Source organism: Oncorhynchus mykiss, chromosome 12 (genome assembly GCF_013265735.2).
Source record: "Oncorhynchus mykiss isolate Arlee chromosome 12, USDA_OmykA_1.1, whole genome shotgun sequence".
NCBI classification, from domain to species: domain Eukaryota; kingdom Metazoa; phylum Chordata; class Actinopteri; order Salmoniformes; family Salmonidae; genus Oncorhynchus; species Oncorhynchus mykiss.
Genome location: NC_048576.1, coordinates 51,618,339 through 51,641,614, shown reverse-complemented (window position 1 = coordinate 51,641,614; position 23,276 = coordinate 51,618,339). Strand labels below are relative to the sequence as shown.

The window sequence follows — 23,276 nt, the reverse complement described above, 5'->3', positions numbered from 1 at the left end:
GGAGTGCCCCATGGTGGCAGGTATGGTATGTGGAGGCATAAGCTACGGAGAGTGAACAGAATTGCATTTATCAATGCTAATTTTAATGCACAGAGATGCCATGATGAGATCCTCAGGCCCATTGTCGTGCCATTCATCTGCCGCCATCACCTCATGTTTCATCATGTTAATTCACGGCCCCATGTCTCAAGGATCTGTACACAATTCCTGGAAGCTGAAAATGTCCCAGTTCTTCATTGGCCTGCATGCTCACCAGACAGGTCACCCATTGAGCATGTTTGGGATGCTCTGTATCAACTTGTATGGCAGCATGTTCCAGTTTCCGCCAATATCCAGTAATTTTGCAGCCATTGAAGAGTGGGACAACATTACACCATCAACAGCCTGATGAACTCTGTGAAGGAGATGTGTCACACTGCATTAGGCAAATGGTGGTCACGCCAGACACTGACTGGTTTTCTGAATCACTCCCCTACTTTTGCATGTCTGCGACCAGATGCATATCTTCATTACCAGTGATGTGAAATCTATAGATTAGGGCGTAATTAATTAATTTAAATTACTGATTTCCATATATCTTTGAAATTGTTGAATTTATATTTTTGTTCAGTGTACATTAATAAATGGTTTAAAGCAGGGTTCCGCAACTGGCATCCTACGGGTTGAATTTGGCCACCCAAGTGCTAAGCAAAACATAACATTTATTAGTTGTTGGACATAAGACTAATAACACCAGCATGATTTTAATGTAGGAAATCTGTTCCACAGTATACCCACACATATCTACAGTATGTGACTGTATACAAATGTAAGCAAGGTTTGAAATTGTTTTAGTCAAATATATCAGATTTGCGGTCTACAAATTAAATGTTATTGCAGTGCTGTCGGAAAATATTCTGATCGCTTGACTTTTTTCCAAATGTTGTTACATTAAATCCTTATTCTAAAATGGATTAAGTCAATCAATTTCTTCAGCAATCTACACACAATATTCCATAATGACAAAGCGAAAACTAGTTTTGGGGCATTTTTGCAAATGTATTAACAAAAACTTAAAGATTCGGCCCCTGACCATCTGCTCAAGAACATATCTGCCTGTGGCTGAATCTAGTTGAGGATTCCTGGTTTAAAGTATTCAAAAATGTTCCAAAACTAAAATGTAGAATTTCTTATTTTTCCCAACAATGAACGGTGCCGACATTGGAATGGTTATCGTATGCCGCATCACATCAACATCTAGGCCTGCTGTTTTGAGTCGTTGGTCTCCCTTGAATGAAATGTCATTGAAGTGGGCAGGTCAAAATTATTTCAGGTGGTTCCCATTTGAACTCCTATGTCTAAATCCTCCCCTCTCCGCACACTCGTCTTTCAGAACGGGACCGGAAAGACATTCTGTTAGTCTTTGACAACCTGCTATGCGAAGCCTTCCAGCAGGGTCTAGTAGCCTCGGATTAACTTCTGCTGCTCTTTGAGAACTGTGGCATGCATGGCCCGATTTGCACAGCAAAGTTCTGTCTGCACTCACGACTACATGGTCAGGGAAACAGTTGCAGAACAAATGGCAAATCTGGTCGACTCAGACCAAACCAACAAGACACGGAAGTGGTTTTCCTGTCAGGACTTAGTTTTTACTTCAAGGCCTCTCATTTTGTTTTCACTTCTTTGGCCTCTTAGGATCAGAAAAGTCATTCTGTGGCATCTACAAAATGTCTGCTTAGTGTTCTCCCCCCCCCCGCCCCGCCCCCTCACCGTGGTTATGATTCGGCATACAAGTCAGCAGTCGACTCTTCAATGTTGTGAATGAGATCAATTGAATCAATGTTGACAGAGGATTTAATGATGAATGTTTGTATATCCAGGCTGTCTGACGACCTCAGTGACTGTCACACCACGGAGCTATGTCAGCTTCCACACAGCTTAATTTATTCATACCAGGAGCCAAGGCAAATTTGCTCTTAACTTCAAAATATCAGCTACACAAATGGCGCCATGGAACTGAATAATTCCATGGAACTGCATAAATTGTCTCTATTAAGAACCTATATTTATGTAACACTTGTGTAGCCTATGTCATTTGGTCATGCCTCCCCTAAAGAGAATAACAAAGTATTTTGTACTTAAGTGCTGTTTACCGGTAAACAAAGCAGGCCATTCTACAGCAATATGGGAAGTGGCTGTATGTTATCAGTCAGCATCTGGAACCCCTGTAATTACTTAACACACATACCATCTACCCTCTCCACAGACATGCCTCTTTCCAGCACTCAGCCCCAAACGCAATTCATTAGCCCAGGGGTTCACAAGCTTTTTGCGACTCGGGACCCCTTTTGTGATAGCAAATTCATCAGGAACCCACTTAAAATCATAACACAACTCTGACTTGTGTGTGATTTAAAAATAGCATACAAGGAGTTACACTGTGACTGCTGCAGCGCGTGGCCGGACTAACCAAGTCTCAGGCCTTGGGAAAGAATATTAAAAGAAAAGAAAAGTCCTAGTCTTCGTGTCAGAGAATTTTGCAGTTCATTGGTAATGTCTCAATTCTACACATTTTGCCATGGGACAGCAAGACAATTTAGCAGTTAAAGCTTAAATTAGTGCAACATTGTTTGGGGGGGGGGGATTGTGCATCTAAGGGTAGCCTCTAGTGTAGATTAACAATATTACATTGTATTGTACCCTCTAAACTTGTTCTACAGACCCCTTGGCCAAATTCGTATAATATGTTGTTGCCAACAACACATTTTTAAAAGACACTATTTCACATGACAGTTTCCTGTGGCTACCCTGGGTAGGTATTATGTTGAGTAGAGGACTTGAGATAAGTTGCTCTCTGGGCAATAAAAGTTGTTTTATACCTCACTAGCCGTCACAGATTTGCCATGAAGTCTGCCTATCTGGCCCAGCCTTGACTCTGAACTGTAACAGCCATTTTATTTTGCCCTAAAAATAGACCGTTCATCGAATGCACCCATGATCATGTGGAACATACAAAGAGGGCAGTGTTGAGTCGATTTTCCCCTTGACCCCAGAGAACTTGGAAAAGTGTCAAGAAAGCTTTCTATTTGAGGACTGAGAGTGAGAATAGTGGTCAACTTTCAAGTCTCCTGACTCAGTTTTAATAAACTGTTCTGGGAAAGTGTCTGGACTGTCAGCAAGCCAAAGTAGAGAAAATATAATTCACACCTTTAAGAGGAGAGAAGATGGGGGGGGGGGGGGGGGGGGGGTGCCTGTAGCTGATGTCAATGGTGTGCTATCAGCCAGATGGAAACCACATCTTTTGTGTTTGATACCATTCCAATTACTCCATTCCAGCCATTATTATGAGCCGTCGTCTCTATTTTATACACTCGTCAGCAACAGATGTGGCTGAAATAACCAAAAGCACTAATTAGAAGGGATGCCCACATACGTATGGTACGTGTGTGCAAGCGCGCGCACATGTATGTACAGTGCATTCGGAAAGTATTCAGACCCCTTTTTCCACTGAAATAATTTCCCCCCCCTCATGTACACACAATACCCCATAATGACAAAGTGAAAACAGGTTTAGAAAGTTTTGAAAATGTATTAAAAATAAAAACACATACCTTATTTACGTAAATATTCAGACCATTTGCTATGAGACTCAATTGAGCTTAGGTGCATCCTGTTTCCATTGATCATCCTTGAGATATATTTTTACAACTTGGAGTAAATTCAATATATTTGACATGATTTGGAAAAGCAAACACCTGTCTAGTTAATGGTCCCACAGTTGACAGTGCATGTCAGAGCAAAAACCAAGCCATTAGGTCAAAATAATTGTCCGTAGAGCTCTGAGACAGGATTGTGTGGAAGCACAGATCTGAGGAAGGGTACCAAAACATTTCTGCAGCATTGAAGGTTCCCCAAGAACACAGTGGCCTCCATCATTCTTAAATGGAAGAGGTTTGGAACCACCAAGACTCTTCCTTGAGCTGGCCGCCCAGCCAAACTTAGCAATCGGGGGAGAAGGTCCTTGGTCAAGGAGCAGACCATGAACCCGATGGTCACTCTGACAGAGCTCCATAGTTCCTCTTTGGAGATGGAAGGACAACCATCTCTGCAGCACTCCACCAATCAGGTCTTTATGGTAGAGTGGCCAGAACTCTACCATTATGGTAGAGTGGCCAGAACAAAACCACTCCTCAGTAAAAGGCACATGACAGCCCACCTAAATGACTCAGGCCATGAGAAACAAGATTCTCTGGTCTGATGAAACTACATGAGATTTTTGGTTCACCGTGTCTTTGTGAGACGCAGAGTAGGTGAACGGCTGATCTCCGTATGTGTGGTTCCCACCGTGAAGCATGGAGGTGGTGGTGTGATGGTGTGGGGGTGCTTTTCTGGTGACACTGTCAGTGATTTATTTAGAATTCAAGGCACACTTAACCAACATGGCTACCACAGCATTCTGCAGCGATACGCCATCCCATCTGGTTTGCGCTTAGTGGGACTATCATTTGTTTTTCCAACAGGACAATGACCCAAAACACACCTCCAGGCTGTGTAAGGGCTATTTGACCAAGAAGGAGAGTGATGGAGTGCTGCATCAGATGACCTGGCCTCCACAATCACCCGACCTCATCCCAATTGTATTTTTTATTTAACCTTTATTTAACCAGGTAGGCTAGTTGAGAACAAGTTCTCATTTACAACTGCGACCTGGCCAAGATAAAGCATAGCAGTGTTAACAGACAACACAGAGTTACACATGGAGTAAACAATTAACATGTCAATAACACAGTAGAAAAAAAAGAGAGTCTATATACATTGTGTGCAAAAGGCATGAGGAGGTAGGCGAATAATTACAATTTTGCAGATTAACACTGAAGAGATAAATGATCAGATGGTCATGTACAGGTAGAGATACTGGTGTGCAAAAGAGCAGAAAAGTAAATCAATATAAACAGTATGGGGATGAGGTAGGTAAATTGGGTGGGCTATTTACCGATAGACTATGTACAGCTGCAGCGATCGGTTAGCTGCTCAGATAGCAGATGTTTGAAGTTGGTGAGGGAGATAAAAGTCTCCAACTTCAGCGATTTTTGCAATTCGTTCCAGTCACAGGCAGCAGAGAACTGGAACGAATGGCGGCCAAATGAGGTATTGGCTTTAGGGATGATCAGTGAGATACACCTTCTGGAGTGCGTGCTACGGGTGGGTGTTGCCATCGTGACCAGTGAACTGAGATAAGGCAGAGCTTTACCTAGCATAGACTTGTAGATGACCTGGAGCCAGTGGGTCTGGTGACGAATATGTAGCGAGGGCCAGCCGACTAGAGCATACAGGTCGCAGTGGTGGGTGGTATAAGGTGCTTTAGTAACAAAACGGATGGCACTGTGATAAACTGCATCCAGTTTGCTGAGTAGAGTATTGGAAGCTATTTTGTAGATGACATCGCCGAAGTCGAGGATCGGTAGGATAGTCAGTTTTACTAGGGTAAGTTTGGCGGCGTGAGTGAAGGAGGCTTTGTTGCGGAATAGAAAGCCGACTCTAGATTTTATTTTAGATTGGAGATGTTTGATATGAGTCTGGAAGGAGAGTTTACAGTATAGCCAGACACCTAGGTACTTATAGATGTCCACATATTCTAGGTCGGAACCATCCAGGGTGGTGATGCTAGTCGGGCGTGCGGGTGCAGGCAGCGAACGGTTGAAAAGCATGCATTTGGTTTTACTAGCGTTTAAGAGCAGTTGGAGGCCACGGAAGGAGTGTTGTATGGCGTTGAAGCTCGTTTGGAGGTTAGATAGCACAGTGTCCAAGGAAGGGCCGGAAGTATACAGAATGGTGTCGTCTGCGTGGAGGTGGATCAGGGAATCGCCCGCAGCAAGAGCAACATCATTGATATATACAGAGAAAAGAGTGGTTTGGGATGAGTTGGACCACAAAGTGAAGGAAAAGCAGCCAACAAGTGCTCAGCTTATGTGGGAACGCCTTCAAGACTGTTGGAAAAGCATTCCAGGTGAAGCTGGTTGAGAGAATGCCAAGCGTGGGCAAAGCTGTCATCAAGGCAAAGGGTGGCTACTTGAAGAATCCAAAATATATTTTGATTTGTTTAACACTTTTTTGGTTACTACATGATTCCATATGTGTTATTTCATAGTTTTGATATCTTCACTATTATTCAACCATGTAGAGATTATTCTACAATGTAGAAAATACTAAAATAAAGAAAAACCCTGGAATGAATAGGTGTGTCCAAACTTTTTACTGGTACTGTGTGTATATATAGTAGTCTGTAGACTGAATGTCCCCCAGGCGGTTTATGGCACCAGTCATAGTATGTACAGACCAGGATGTGACAATTCCAAAAGGAAGGGCAGAAAGTGTATCAGCGAAGGAAACGCTGTCAGCAGTGGCGGAGCTGTGGTGAACACAGTCGGTTTATTGCTCTTGCCTCATGAACTGCACTCCACCCTGTGAGTGAGTCTGGCGTCACCACCTCGCTCGAAGACACTAACCCTAGGGAAGTGCCCGAAGCAAAGATGGAGAGGGTCTTCCAGTGACGGAGAGCCGAGAGACAGTCTGTGGTCAACTTACATCTTTTGATTGTGGTGCAGACGTGGACACGGGCAATGGAGCAGTTACCCAACGCTCAGTAGTCCTAGTGGTAGTACCAAGATGGACGCCATCAACCCCAGCACTAGGTGACACGTTTTGAGCGTGTCCGAGCGCCCCCCTGTTGAACAGGGAGAGGCACTGTCGGAATGATGTGATAAGGCTGTCAGAGAGTGTGGCCCAACGAGAGATAGAATCCATCTTGACCCGTAGGTATTCTATTCTCTGTGCTGGCACCAAACAACTCTTTCTAGTTTATCTTGAACCCTAGCTCGTTGAGGTGGGTTACAAGAGTAGCCGTGTCTCGTACCACTTGCTCCTGTGTCGGGGATCAAAGCATGTAATCGTCTATGTAAGCAGATACTCTTAGTCCCTTGATTCTCAGGGGTGCTAGAGCTGTCACTACACACTTGCTGAACATTTGGGTAGCGAATGTTAGCCCTAAGGGGACAGCGAGGTATTCGTAGGCTTTTCCTTGAAAGGCAAACCTGAGAACTCCTGCGTGTCGGCAGAGTACTTTGTACCCTCTACTTTTCCAACTAAGTTACAGCCTGAATTAAAAATGGATTACATTGAGATTTGTCTCTTCCCTACACACAATACCTAATGTTAAAGTGGAATTATGTGTAGATTTTCTTTTAAATTAAAAGCTTTGGTATTCAACCCCTTTGTTATGACAAGCCTAAATAAGTTCAGGAGTAAAAATGTGCTTAGCAAATCACAAGTTGCATGGACTCAATGTGTGCAATAGCTAGAGTTTTTAAATAACTACCTCATCTCTGTACCCCACACATAATGATCTGTAAACTCCTGCAGTTGAGCAGTTCATTTCAAAACAGATTCAACCGCAAAGACCAGGGATGTTTCCAATGCCTCACAAAGGGCACCTATTGGTTTGCAACAAAGGCACTAAAGTAAAACTTCAAAAAAATGTGGCAAAGCAATTTAGTTTTAGTCCTGAACACCAAGTGTTATGTTTGGGGCAAATCCAATACATTACCAAGTACCATGCTGCATATTTCCAAGCATAGTGGTGGCTGCATCATGTTATGGGCATGCTTGTAATCGTTAAGGACTGTGGAGTTTCAGAATAAAAACAACAATAAACTGAATGGAACTAAGCTCTGGCAAAATTGTAGACGTTCACCTGGTTGTCTGCTTTCCACCAGACACTGGGAGATGAATTCACCTTTCAGCAGGACAATAACCTAAAACAAAGACAAAGTAACACTGGAGTTGCTTACCAAAAAGGCAGTGAATGTTCTTGAGTGGCCGATTTACAGTTCACTTAAATCTGCTTGAAAATCTATGGCAAGACCTGAAAAAGGTTGTCTAGCAATGATCAACAAACAATTTTATAGAGCTTGAAGAATTTTGAAAATAATAATGGACAAATGTTGTACAATCCATGTGTGCAAAGCTCTTAGAGACTTACCCAGAAAGATTCACAGCTGTAACCGCTGCCAGGGGGGGTTGAATAGTCATCTAAATCAAGATAGTGGAAGAAAAATGCTAACATTTGTTTAAAAAAAAGAATGTTTAAAAAAAGAGCAGTTGTGTCAAGGGACAATTAAGTTCATTATAATAAAACGTCAAGGGGTGTGAATACTTAAAGGACTGTATATGAAAATAAGCGTTGTGCAGGTCGACGCAGCGAGTTGCCCACTAGTCAGATGACTCTTGCTCACCAGTGGTGCCTTAGCGCTCTTTTGTTGTATTTATGCTCTGTTCCCTCGGCAAGATGCTTTAATGCGACAGAGACTTTAATTACAAAGGGCAGCATTATATCACTGGGATTTGGGGATAGTTCATATTAGCAACAGAGCATTTGTCTTCCTGCCTCAGCTGCTGTGAAAGTGTTGAGGTGAGAGCTGTAGCACGGGGGGCACTTGGGTGTCAAGTTGACCATTGACCAGAACAAATGTGACCAACCTGATAAGAGCATATATATGCTCTTATCTAGCCCTGATTATAATAAAATAAAATAAAGCCCTACAAATCTTACTACTCCCATTCCCCCAACCCAAAATACCACCCAAACCCCATTCCCATCCAACCTTTCTGACCCTGTCAAACAAACTTGCCCTTTCTACAGGGCTTCAGGAGCATTAGAGAACTCTTCACAAGGAAGAGAGGTGAGAATGATGAGAGGTGGTGTGAGCCCTCTCTGTCTCCAACAGACGCTGTGATTGGTACTTCAGTTAAAAATATATCTTTCAAATGGAACTCAATACTTTTTCGGAGGCCTATTTGTATCCATTTCTTGTTATTGTTGGTGACCTCAAACCCAGACCAGCCGGTGGCCATATCTGTGGCTGCGTGGTATGGACCATATATTTTAGATGTCATCCACTATATTTGATCATGAATTCATGACAAGACACAAGAAGGCAAAACTATTCACAGTGCACGTAACAACTGTAATTGTAGTTTCAGAGTTGGGTTATGTATGAGGCCAGCCACTGTATTAGCCTGCTAGTAGATCTCCATTCTAGAGGAATGGACTACAGTTGTGGCCAAAAGTTTTGAGAATGACACAAATATTAATTTTCACAAAGTCTGCTGCCTCAGTTGTATGATGGCAATTTGCATACACTCCAGAATGTTATGAAGAGTGATCAGATGAATTGCAATTAATTGCAAAGTCCCTCTTTGCCAAGCAAATTAACTGAATCCCCCCCAAAAATGTCACTGCATTTCAGCCCTGCCACAAAAGGACCAGCTGACCTCATGCCAGTGATTCTCTCGTTAACACAGGTGTGAGTGTTGACGAGGACAAGGCTGGAGATCACTCTGTCATGCTGATGAGTTTGAATAACAGATTGGATGCTTCAAAAGGAGGGTGCTGCTTGGAATCATTGTTCTTCCTCTGTCAACCATGGTTACCTGCACTGAAACACGTGCCGTCATCATTGCTTTGCACAAAAAGGGCTTCACAGTTAAGGATATTGCTGCCAGTAAGATGGCACCTAAATCAACCATTTATCATATCATCAAGAACATCAAGGAGAGCGGTTCAATTGTTTTGAAGACAGCTTCAAGGCACCCAAGATAGTCCGGCAAGTGCCAGGACCGTCTCCTAAAGTTGATTCAGCTGCGGGCTCGGGGCACCACCAGTACAGAGCTTGCTCAGGAATGGCAGCAGGCAGGTGTGAGTGCATCTGCACGCACAGTGAGGAGAAGACTTTTGGAGGATGGCCTGGTGTCAAGAAGGGCAGCAAAGAAGCCATTTCTCTCAAGGAAAAACATCAGGGACAAACTGATATTCTGCAAAAGGTACAGGGATTGGACTGCTGAGGACTGGGGTAAAGTCATTTTCTCTGAAGAATCCCTGTTCCGATTGTTTGGGGCATCTGGAAAAAAGCTTGTCCGGAGAAGACAAGGTGAGTGCTACCATCGGTCCTGTGTCATGCCAACAGTTAAGCATCCTGAGACCGTTCATGTGTGGGGTTGCTTCTCAGCCAACTAAGTGGGCTTACTCACAATTTTGCCTAAGAACACAATTCCTTTTCCAGCATGATGGTCTGGCTCGGGGAACAAAACATTGATGTTTTGGGTCCATGGCCAGGAAACTCCCCAGACCTTAATCCCATTGAGAAGTTGTGGTCAATCCTCAAGAGGCAGGTGGACAATCAAAAACCCACAAATTATGACAAACTCCAAGCATTGATTATGCAAGAATGGGCTGCCATCAGTCAGGATGTGGCCCAGAAGTTAGTTGACAACATGCCAGGGCGGATTGCAGAGGTCTTGAAAAAGAAGGGTCAACACTGCAAATATTGACTCTTTGCATCAACTTCATGTAATTGTCAATAAAAGCCTTTGACACTTTTGAAATGCTTGTAATTATACTTCAGTATTCCATAGTAACATCTGACAAAAATATGAAATTAGTAAAGCAGTATGTAAACATTAAAGTGACCTGTCTATGTATATAGGGCAGCAGCCTCTAAGGTGCAGGGTTGAGTAACCGGGTGGTGGCTAGTGATGGCTATTTAACAGTCTGATGGCCTTGAAATAACAAGCTGTTTTTCAGTCTCTCGGTCCCAGCTTTGATGCACCTGTACTGACCTCACCTTCTGGATGGTAGCAGGGTGAACAGGCCGTGACTCGGGTGGTTGATGTCCTTGATGATCTTTTTGGCCTTCTTGTGACATCGGGTCCTCTAGGTACCCTGGAAGGCAGGCAGTGTGGCTCGGGTGGTTGATATGTTGGACGGACCACACCACCCTCTGGAGAGCCCTGCAGTTGTGGGCGGTGCAGTTGCCATACCAGGCGGTGATACAGCCTGACAGGATGCTCTCAATTGTGCATCTGTAAAAGTTTGTGAGGGTCATATTTATATTGCTGTTGTGCCTTCTTCAGCACATTTTCTGTGTGGGTGGAACATTTCAGATTGTCAGTGATGTGTATAATACTGTGGTCCCATCAAAGTGGATAGCGGCGTGCTCCCTCTGCTGTTTCCTGAAGTCCACGATCAGCTTCTGCGTTTTGTTGACTTTGAGGGAGAGGCTATTTTCTTGGCACCACACCGCCAGGGCCCTCACCTCCTCCCAGTAGGCTGTCTCATCATTGCTGGAAACCAGGCCTACCACTGTTGTGTCCTCTGAAAATGTGATGATTGAGTTGGAGGCATGCATGGACACGCAGTCATGGGTGAGTAGGGAGTACACACACCCTTGTGGGGCACCTGTGTTGAGGATCAGCGAAGTTGAGGTGTTGTTTCCAACCTTCACCCCTTGGGCCTGTCAGGAAGTCCAGGGTTCAGACCATGGGCCCCGAGCTTAATGATGAGCTTGGAGGGTGCTATGGTGTTGAATGCTGAGCTGTAGTCAATGAACAGCATTCTTAGATAGGTATTCATCTTGTCCAGATGGGATAGGGCAGTGTGCAGTGTGATGGCAATTGTATCGTCTGTGGATTTATTGGGGCAGTATGCAAATGTAAGTGGGTCTAGGATGTCAGGTAAGGTAGAGGTGATATGATCCTTAAAATAGTCTCTCAAAGCACTTCATGATGACAGAAGTCATTTAGTACCTTTGCTTTCTTGGGTACAGGAACAGTGGTGGACATATTTAAGCAAGTGGGGACAGCATACTGGGATAGGGAGAGATATGTCCGTAAAAACTCCAGCCAGCTGGTCTGCACATGCTCTGAGGACGCGGCTAGGGATGCCTTCTGGGCCGGCAGCCTTGTGAGTGTTAACATGCTTAAATTGTCTTACGTCGGCCACGGAGAACAAAAGCCCACTGTCCTTGGGAGTGGGCCGCGTCGGTGAACCTGTGTCATCCTTAAAGCGAGCGAAGAAGGTGTTTAGCTTGTCCGGGAGCAAGATGTCGGTGTCCCCAACGTGGCTGGTTTCCCCTTTGTAATCCGTGATTGTCTGTAGACCCTGCCACGTACTTCTTGTGTCTGAGCCGTTGAATTGCGATTCCACTTTGTCTCTGTACTGACGTTTTGCCTATTTGATTGCATCATAATGTTTGTATTCGACTATATTCCCAGTCATCTTGCCATCGTTAAATCTGCTGGTTCACGCTTTCAGTTTTGTGCGAATGCTGTCATTTTTCCACGGTTTCTGGTTTGGGCATGTTTTAATAGTCACAGTGGGAACAACATCCCCTATACATTTCCTGATGAACTCAGTCATCGTGTCCGTGTATACGTCAATGTTATTGTCAGAGGCTACCCGGAACATATCCCAGATCAAAACAATCTTGAGACATGGATTCCAATTGGTCAGACCAGCGTTGAATAGACCTGAGCACGGGTACTTCCTGTTTGAGTTGCTGCCTATCATTTTCTCAAGGAAATCTCAGTAGTCCCGGACCACATAGACATGTCCCAGAGATGCCTATAGACAGCTGTCAGTGGGGTTTCTCTGAACAGCCCTTACCCATCACAGCTGTTACCCTCTCAAACTTGTCAATGGCTTCTCCTGTCAGTGGTCATTATCTGTAGATCGACGGGTGGTGGTGGACTGAACCCCTAGATAACGTTATAGATCGAGAAACTCCGCTCACACAGAACTGTCTAGGGTATTCTTTCAGACACACACCTCTTTCACATCACACATAATCCCTATATAACATTATAAAGCTTAGGTTTTCACATCCACAACACTTCATGTGCATCTTCAATGATTCTCTGTCAGTACATCCTAAGCACCATATGTTTCTTCAATGGTTCTTGCCGCTACTTCCTATACATATAAAACAGCACACCGTGCTCAATAACACCTTGTGTTATTACTAGTATTTTTTTATTTATTTTACGTTTATTTAACTAGGCAAGTCAGGACGACGCTGGGCCAATTGTGAGCCGCACCATGGGACTCTCAATCACGGCCAGTTGTGATACAGCCTGGAATCGAACCAGGGTCTGTAGTGATACCTCTAGAACTGTGATGCAGTGCCTTAGACCTCTACGCCACTCGGGAGTCCAGAGTAGTACTAGTAGTCCCAGACTATGATGGGCGGTGGAGGATAGAACCTCTAGCTAACGTTATATATCGAAACGTATTATCCAAACACACTCAGTAGTCCCAGACCACATATACAATTCCCAGAAATGCCTATAGACAGCTGTCAGTGGGGCTTCTCTGAACAGCCCTTACCCACCTCAGTAGTCCCAGACGACTTTAGCCTCCCAGAGACTATGGTACCTTTCTAGTAGTCCCAGACTACAGTGGTCCCAGACCAAATAGACGTCATTTCATTTTAATGTTTAGTTTAATTTATTTTGTAATAATTTTCATACAATTGAATTGATATACTGAAATCAGTTGCCGTGTCCCTCAACCCTCGCAGTAAGGGTCTGGTCTGGGCGGGTCCTCATCGTCTTTTGCTCATTTGGGAATTTCCCTCATGCTACAGAAAATGGGCCACCGGTTTTCCTCCCAGACCCTCACTAGAAAGCTCCACAGGCACCAAACTGTTGTGGAAATGACCACCAGGAACACCTGGTTTTCACCTATTAAATGAAGCATTCTTTATTATCAGCATGCTGAAGAAGATTCCAACAAACCATAGTACACGTCGGTTGGGAGCTCTGCCGGGGCAGTCCCGTTAGTTCTCTTATATACTGTTTACACAGACAAGTTATAATTGCATGATTTACATTATTCATTATTCATCATTAATTCATCATTAACGTGTGGTTCCTGCATGTGAATGACCAATACCTCAAGAGGCTTCTTCTCTCCAAGCTGAGACCTTGAAACTGAGATACCTCTTTCGGTACTCAAAACAATGTTCTGGGCGTACTGCCAAATTGCTTATACTGATAGTGAGGATTCCTCACATGCACGATCAATCAGTCACTTGCGTGAAACAAGTCTAATTGGTTATTAGAAAAGCACAAACGTAACATTTTCCATCAAAAGTGAATATTGTAATCCGTAAAAACGGACTATTGCAGTTATGGAGTATTTATAATTGTTTATGTCTGCTTGTATAATTGCTAATGTGAATCCACACCATTCAAATACTGAATTATCATACAGTTTGAGTATGTACTATATATAACGTGAGACTATTGGTTGAGGACTAGGATAAGAGGGGAGGCTAGAGGGCTTTGTATCTTTGTAAGACATGTACATTAGATCCTAAAGACTGTTGTTCTTCTTCCTTCCAGGGAAGATCCTGTTCAGGAGAAGCCATATCAGGGATGTGGCCATGAAGCGCCTGAGGCCTATTAACGAGTACTGCAGGGTGAGTAGGCTCTGACTGAGACCACTGCTCAGCTATTGGGGAAATTCAGGGGTATTACATCTTCCACATGACCCAAACTTGAACCCCTAAAACCTCCCATGGGGAAGAAGCCTAGAGAGGAACCTAAATCTCAGGTATTAGGACATTAGCACTGTGGTAGATAGAGCTTCAGACAAGAGCCAGGGGTTTGCATTCATGATCCTGCTGACCGGTTTACCTCACTGATAGCATGGCAGTCAGAGTTAGACTGTTTTGGATTTCATACACCCTAGTTTCTAGTTCCACTGACCTGTTATAGCCATTCTGTTTCTCTATACAAAGACCAATGCACTAGCAATGTTAAAAACATGCATATTTTATACGTTTATCATTACCCACTGGGAAATATACGATAACAAAATCAGTCATCCTCGAAAATATGATATTTTCTTCAGGAATTAGACATTGCGGAAATTCCGAATAAAACAAGTGTAGACGTTAGCGTGAAATGCTTGCTTACAAGCCCTTAACCACTAGGCACACACTGGTTGAATCAGCATAGTTTCAACATCATATTAATGAAATTATGTTGAACCAACGTGGACTAGACGTTGAATTGATGTCTGTGCCCAGTGGGCCATGTTTACTTTTAAAGGGCTTTCCTATAAACCAGAACTGCCTTTTTATGTTGCCTGGGGAATTTTTGAAAGGTGGTTCCATCTCAGTCATGCTCTTAAAAAACAACATATTCCCTGGCATGTTGCCAGAGAACCTTTGTTTATGAAGCCAGGACACTGGTGAGAGAGATGGGGTACACATGGGAGGGGAGGCCTAGGGGTCAGGCTACCTCAGGGGGTCATTTTGGGAAACTAAGGTTCTAGAGTTGATGTGTTGTGGGTGTGTTTAGGTTTATGTGAATAGTTTTAGACTAAGTTTGCACCACTTCTATGGGATCACATAGAACTTCCTCAGTCTGGTCTGCAGTCACATTTGTTGTTGTTCTGGGTTCCATAGAGGACTTTGATATACTGATTTAGTAGCATCCTCAATACAAATTAACACATTGAATACAAAGAAAATGTTTAATACAACTGCTCTCCTCTTTGTCAAGGAGGGCTTAACCTCTCTAGGTTATGTGGGATGCTAGCGTCCCACCTGGCCAACATCCAGTGAGATTGCAGAGCACCAAATTCAATTACAGAAATACTCATTATAAAAATTCAGAAAAGATACAACTATTTTACATAGGTTAAAAGATGAACTTCTTGTGAATCCAACCACAGTGTCAGATTTTAAAAATGCTTTACGGCGAAAGCATACCTTGTGATTATTTGAGAACATCACCCAGCAGACAAATCATTACAAACAGTAACCAGCCAAGAAGAAGAGTTACACAAGTCAGAAATAGAGATACAATTAATCACTCACCTTTGATGGTCTTCATATGGTTGCACTCAGAAGATATTCATTTATTCAATAAATGTTCCTTTTGTTCGATAAAGTCAATCTTTTTAACCAAAAACCTCTGCGCGTTTTCTTCAGTAATCCACAGGCTCAAACGCAGTCACAACAGGCAGACAAAAAATCCAAATTGTATCCGTAAAGTTCATAGAAACATGTCAAATGATGTTTATATTCAATCCTCAGGTTGTTTTTCGCCTAAATCATCGATAATATTTCAAACGGACAATAACGTCGTCAATATAAAAGGTAAACAAGAAAGGCACTCTCTCGGTCGAGCGCATGAAAAAGCTCTGTGACACGGCAGGGTCCACTCATTCAGACTGCTCTTACGCCCTCATTTTTCAGAATATAAGCCTGAAACCATTTCTAAAGACTGTTGACATCTAGTGGAAGGCATAGGAACTGCAATTTGAGTCCTAAGTCAATGGATACTGTAATGGAATTGAATAGAAAACTAAAACAACAGCAAAAAAATCCTACTTCCTGAATGGATCTTTCTCAGGTTTTCACCTGCCAAATCAGTTCGATTATACTCACAGACACTATTTTAACAATTTCGGAAACTTTAGAGTGTTTTCTACCCAAATCTACCAATTATATGCATATCCTATCTTCTGGGCCTGAGTAGAAGGCAGTTTAATTTGGGCATGCTTTTCATCCAAAATTCCAAATGCTGCCCCCTACCCTAGAGAAGTTAACAAAGTCGTCTGGATACAGCATTGAATAATTCAATGTTTAGATCTACGGCCACCTATGATCGATAGTCTCTTTGTTGACTGTGTTGATGGATTGCCTTTATAGACTCAATGCATCTGTTTTTATCACAATATCAAAACATTTTTGGGTAACAATTAATTACCTTACAGTTCTTATTTCCATAAAAAAATGGTCAAAAATAAACAAAAATAGCTTCTTAGCAAAGAGCATTTTCTTAAGCAAAAATGTAGCTAGGACTGTCTGGGAGTGGTATGAGTAACATGCTGACCACACCTCTCATGTCACATGCGCGAGCGTTGCAAAATACATTTACACATACATACATGTTATTCAATCATTAAACCCACACTGCTCACACGTGCCAACGAGTGTCTGCGCTGCCAAGCGCTAAAATAGAAGTCAGTTCTATTTGTGACTCTGAACGCGGTGCAAGTCCTGCCTCTCCCATCTCTTCATTGGTTTATAGAAGCAGATACCCACGTGCCATCTCCTCATTGGTTATACCCACATGGGGGATTGAAAGATGAACAGAGTTCGATCGGTTGTTGTGGTAACACTATAAAAGTAACACTATAAATATGCCAATTGCCATATAAAGTACAAAGAAGAAAAAGTCTGGAAGGAGGAGAGATGACTAGAAACGAATCGGTTGACCGTTTTATGTGTGGATTAATTGTCGGTGTAGAGGACCATTTCAACATTTATATCCTAGGACAAATTGGCTTGCAAGCTAGCTAAATAGGACAAATAAGCTAGCAACTGCAAACTAGCTAGCTAAATTGCCATAAATATTTAATGCTTTTGGACCTGTCCCCAAATTAATATAATTGGTTCAGAGTTTTTTTAAATATTTCAACCTGCGTGTCATGATCGCGTTTTGGTGTGGGGGGACAAAATCTATTTGCGCACGATGGTGCACGCACACGTCCGGTCTGGAAACTAGCTGTTATTAGCAGCGATGTTTGAAACTGACTTTGTTATCGTTTTATTAACTTACAGTAAATTAATAAATAGTATTCATTCTTTATATCTGTGTCCATATTGTCCATGAATTTATAGTAGATAGACCATATGGTTCAAGAGAAAATAGCCTAATACATGTTTAAAGCATCTAATCAGCAATGACATTGTTTTCGTTATTTTGAACTCTGCACCTCTTTCAACTATTGACTTTTTTCAGAACTGACACCAGTTTGAGGTCAAAACATTGAAAACAAATCCATATTGACATAGTAAAATAAATAAATGTGTGTAAAAAATGTCATGCTGAAACTTTCATGTTAAACAAGAATGGTATTCACTATGTTGATGTATGTTGTCATTCTAATTATTCATTTTAAAATCATCAAGTACCCAAATGAGCCACTAGATATTTTGTAATAGATTACATAAAATAACAACATTCTGGTAGTTTACTGGTAAAGTTTGAAAGTTTCAAGTACCCCGTCTTTGCAACCATACCACTGGGTGAGTGTCTTTAATGGGGGAGGGGGGGTCAGATCAAAGGTCTGTGGTTCTGTCCAGTCTGGCTGGCTAGTTTGGAGAGAGGGGGGTTGGGGGGTGGCACCCCTCTGTCTTGACCCTGGTCAAGACAGAGGGCTGTCCGAGTGAAAAATGTAAGGTGTTTACTTAATATACTGAACAAAATGTAAAGTGTTGGGTCCATGTTTCATGAGCTGAAATAAAAGATGCCAGAAATTTTCCAAACCGCAAGAACCTTCTTTCTCACAAATGTTGTGCACAAATTTGTTTACATCCCTGTTAGTGAGCATTTATTCTTATCCAGGATAATCCACCCACCTGACAGGTGTGGCATATCAAGAAGCTGATTAAACAACATGATCATTACACAGGTGCACCCTGTGCTGGGGACAATAAAAGGTCATCTAAAATGTGCAATTTTGTCACAGAACACAATGCCATAGATGTCTCGCGTTTTGAGGGCGTGTGCAATTGGCATGCTGACTGCATAAATGTCCACCAGAGCTGTTTATTTCTCTACCATAAGCCGCCTCCAATGTCGTTTTAGAGAATTTGGCAGTACATCCAACCGACCTCACAACTGCAGACCATGTGTAACCACGCTATCCCAGGACCTCCACATCTGGCTTCTTCACCTGTGGGATCTTCTGAGACCAGCTACCCAGACAGCTGTTGAAACTGTGCGTTTCCACAACAGAGGAATTTTTGCACAAACTGTCAGAAACCTTCTCATGGAAGCTCACCTGCATGCTCAGCGTCCTCACCAGGGTCTTGACCTGACAGCAGTTCTGCGTTGTAACCGACTTCAGTGTGCAAAAGCTCACCTTCGATGGCCACTAGCACGCTGAAGTGTGCTCTTCAGATTAATTCTGGGTTCAAATGTACCGGGCAGATTTCAGAAAGCGTGTATGGCATCGTGTAGGTGAGTTGTTTGCTGATGTCCACATTGTGAACAATGTGCCCCATGGTGGCGGTGGAGTTATGGTATAGGAAGGCATAAGCTACGGACAACGAACGCAATTGCATTTTATCAATGGCAATTTGAAATAATAGAGATGCTGTGACGAGATCCTGAGGCTCATTGTGGTGCCATTTATCCTCCCCCATCATCTCATGTTTCAGCATAATAATGCACTGCCCCATGTCACAAGGATCTGTAGACAATTCCTGGAAGCTGAAACTGTCCAAGTTCTTCCATGGCCTGCATACTCACCAGACATATCACCCATTGAGCATGTTTGGGATGCTCTGGATCTTCATGTATGAACGCATGTTCCAGTTTCCGCCAATATTCAGCAACTTCACACAGAATTGAAGAGCGGGACAACATTCCGGACGTCACAATCAACAGCCTGATCAGCTCTATGTGAAGGAGATGTGTCATGAGGCAAATGCTGATCCAGATCCCTACCTTTTTTTTAAGGTATCTGTGACCAACAGATGCACATCTGTATTCCCAGTCATGTGAAATCCATAGATTAGGGCCTAATGCATTTCTTTCAATTGACTGATTTCTTTATTGACTACAACTCAGCAAAATATTTGAAATTGTTGCATGATGCATTTATGTTTTTGTTCAGTGTAGTTGCTTTCATGTTTGGCTCAGAGGATCACCATTTCGACCTTTCTGTCAAAATGCTGAGTGAGTCCTAAACCTGAACTTGACTCGCATGGAATGACCTTTGCTGGAGTTTCTGCTGTTGGAGAGGAGACGTTGATTCTTGGAGGATATAGGTTTTCACTCCAGTTTTGCCCTTTTACCATTGAGAAACAATCTTCAGAATTGCCATTGTTTGGAAAGGGTGGGCTATAGAATGCTGGTGTATGCTGTTTAAGAAAGGGAAAAGGGGATACCGAGTCAGTTGTGCAACTGAATGCTTTCAATTGAAATGTGTCTTCCGCATTTAACCCAACCCCTCTGAATCAGAGAGGCTGCCTTAAATCGACATCCACGTCTCGGCGCCTGGGGAACAGTGGGTTAACTGCCTTGCTCATGGGCAGAACGACAGATTTTTATCTGGTCAGCTCAGGGATTTGATCCAGCAACCTTTCAGTTACTGGCCAAACGCTCTAAACACTAGGCTATCTGCCACTCCTATAATCTACTTGTATATACATGTAATATATGTGTGTTCTCTCCCCACCTTCACTGTTTTCTGTTTGACTTGCACACATGCACTCAACGCCACACACACACTTCCCCACACACACACACACACACAATTAGGTTAATGCTGACGGCTGTAAAGAGCACCAATAAAGTCAATTTGCTGTAATGTGCCTTCCGGCTCCCAGTCTCTGGGGAGAATACTAATGACCTACCAGGTCACAGGCAGAGGGAAGGGGTGAGAAATACAGGGGGAGTATGTTCTTCCTAACCCCATACACAGTGTACCAGATTCAGTCAGAAGGACCAGGGGATGAAGGGGCTCCTCTGGAGGTCAACACTTAAAACATTTATCATCTGTCTCTTAGCTGACTCCAGAGAATCATTTTGATTTTTCTCCCATTAAAAAAGGCATTTTAATCTTTGTAATTGACCACTGGACAGTCACACACGTACGTATGCACGCGCACACACGCACACCCTCTTGCCCCGACGCTAATGGAGAATAGGGTTTCAGCTAAGCCTATGGCAATCCTCCCATACTTTTAGCATGGGCAGTCTGTTGGCACGGCTTCCAATACGGTGAGTCAAAAAGGGCTAGGTGCCACACTGGACAAGGGCACCTTGAACTCTGGCTGGCCAGTATTTTATGATACGGGCCAGCCATATCATAATTCAGGCTGTCGGGGAGCGAGAGAGAGCTGCCCCTTTCTGGGTGGACAGTACTGAGGCACTTAGCCTTATTAAATGCAGACGTACGCTGGGCCTGAGGCTGAGATGGATAGCTTTGAGAAATGCCTCATGGCAGCGAGGAGTGTGCTGCATGCTTGCCTCTCTGCACACAGTGATAATAAGGGCTGTTTTGTTGGAGAGACCCACCAGCTGGTTCTAGGCATTGGATCAGTTGGATCACTGAGGTGCTGAGGCCTTTGAGGCTGAGAAAGGGAGAGAGATATCTCAGGCCAGTTAGCCTTTCATCTCCTGTGGAATGGCCCTGTCAGCCTGCATGTCACCCCCACCACTAGATTAGCCACAGAGCTGTGGTCAGAGCCACAGCCCTGCGGGCCCCCACAGGGAGAAAGGATCAATGATGTTAGATTAGAAACAGGAAATAGAATAGAGTGGACGCCCAGCTCCATTTAGGTACAGTAGATGCTTTATCTATGTTGGTGTGGTTGGGTAGTAATGCCTGCTGTATGTTGTTTTGCCTACGCAAGAGGACGTGGTATTTGAATGTAGCATCTGTACTATAGCTGTCATTCACTTTGCTGTATCACTATTTGTCATGTAGTAGTTCCCCTTTGAAACAGGCTACATATTTCCTAGTGAACACCACTACTCCCAATACCACTGCCACTGGCATAAATACAATAGCAGCATTTGAGTTTATTTCCAAAATGCTATATCCACAAATATTTCATGTGTTCTTTCATAAGAAATGATTGCTTATGGGTAAGTTCATGTGTGTGTAAAATATTACTGTGCTCAGATGTTTAAAACATGTAAATGAAAATGTATTTTATTTTGCACAACTCTATATCCATTGTTTAGCTGGAATGGAATGTTCGTATCCTGTATATTTCACTGTGATATGTGGTTGTGTCACCTGGCTATCTTAAGATTAATGCACTTATGTATTTCTCTCTTGTGGTGAATACTCAGGGAGAAAAAGTTGTAGGTTCACACGCAGAGCACAGCAGATGTTTCGTAAGCCTTCGCAGAAGGCAGGAATCGTGGTCACAGGCAGACAATGGTCAAAAACAAACAACACCGCACAGCCATACAAACAGAAAGAACTGAACTAAATAGGGAAGCTGATGAGACCAGGTGAGAAAAACGAACAGGTGAAATCAAAGAAAATATGAAAGACAGGGCTACATTCCAGAACACAAAGAAAAAGAACAAGGTTGGCTAAGAAAAGGAAAGCAGAACCTTACAGCCTTGGATAAGAGCATCTGGTAAATGTCAAATGTAAATTCTTTAAATACAGATATCATATTACTACTATATTGACTTATAATATATACAGTTGAAGTCGGAGGTTTACATACACTTAGGTTGGAGTCATAAAACTAGTTTTCAACCACTCCACACATTTCTTGTTAACAAACTATAGTATTGGCAAGTCGGTTAGGACATCCACTTTCTGCATGACACAAGTAATTTTTCCAACAATTGTTTAGACAGATTATTTCACTTACAACTCACTGTATCACAATTCCAGTGGGTCAGAAGTGTACAAACACTAAATTGACTCTGCCTTTAAACAGCCTGGAAAATTCCAGAAAATTATGTCATGACTTTAGAAGCTTCTGACAGGCTAATTGACATAATTTGCATCAATTGGAGGTGTACCTGTGGCTGTATTTCAAGGCCTACCTTCAAAATCAGTACATCTGCGGAAAAGCAAAGGAAATCAGCCAAGAACTCTTGTAAATTGTAGACCTCCACAAGTCTGGTTCATCCTTGGGAGAAATTTCTAAACACTTGAAGGTACCACGTTCATCTGTACAAAAAATAACACACATGTATAAACACCATGGGACCACGCAGCCATCATACCGCTCAGGAAGGAGACGCGTTCTGTCTCCTAGAGATGAACGTACTTTGGTGCAAAAAGTGCAAATGAATCCCAGAACAGCAAATGACCTTGTGAAGATGCTGGAGGAAACAGGTACAAAAGTATCTATATCCACAGTAAAACGAGTCCTATGTCGACATTCAGCAAGGAAGAAGCCACTGCTCCAAAACCGCCAGAAAAAAGCCAGACTATGGTTTGCAACTGCACATGGGGACAAAGATCGTACTTTTTTGGAAAATGTCCTCTGGTCTGATGAAACAAATAGAACTGTTTGGCCATAATGACCATCGTTATGTTTGTAAGAAAAGGGGAGGCTTGCAAGCCAAAGAACACCATCCCAAACGTGAAGCACGGGGGTGGCAGCATCATATTGTGGGGGTACTTTGCTGCAGAAGGGACTGGTGCTCTTCACAAAATAGATGGCATCACGTTTGGGATGGTGGTATTTGGCTTGCAGGCCTCCCTCTTTCCTCCAAACATAACAATGGTAAAACCTAGCAGTACTACTTATTTCTGTGAGAGTGAGGTGGATATGAAGCAATACATGTCTGTCATTGAACAACCCCATACCATGATTAGATAGTGATTTTTTTTTAACAATTTCTCAATTTCTTTAATCAATAAAATCAACTTTACCAACAATTTGGAAAAT

General features: G+C 42.9%; 1 protein-coding gene across 4 annotated transcripts in view; it reads left to right on the top strand.

Moving 5' to 3' along the window:
• LOC110537747 (SH3 and PX domain-containing protein 2B) overlaps nt 1–23,276 on the top strand; it is an 84,723-nt gene that overhangs the window by 33,293 nt on the left and 28,154 nt on the right. For all 4 annotated transcript variants that reach the window (XM_036937766.1, XM_036937764.1, XM_036937765.1 and 1 more), the window contains exon 4: nt 14,218–14,294. In XM_036937766.1, coding sequence (XP_036793661.1) covers nt 14,218–14,294 — 77 coding nt within the window. The remainder of the gene's footprint in view (nt 1–14,217; nt 14,295–23,276) is intronic.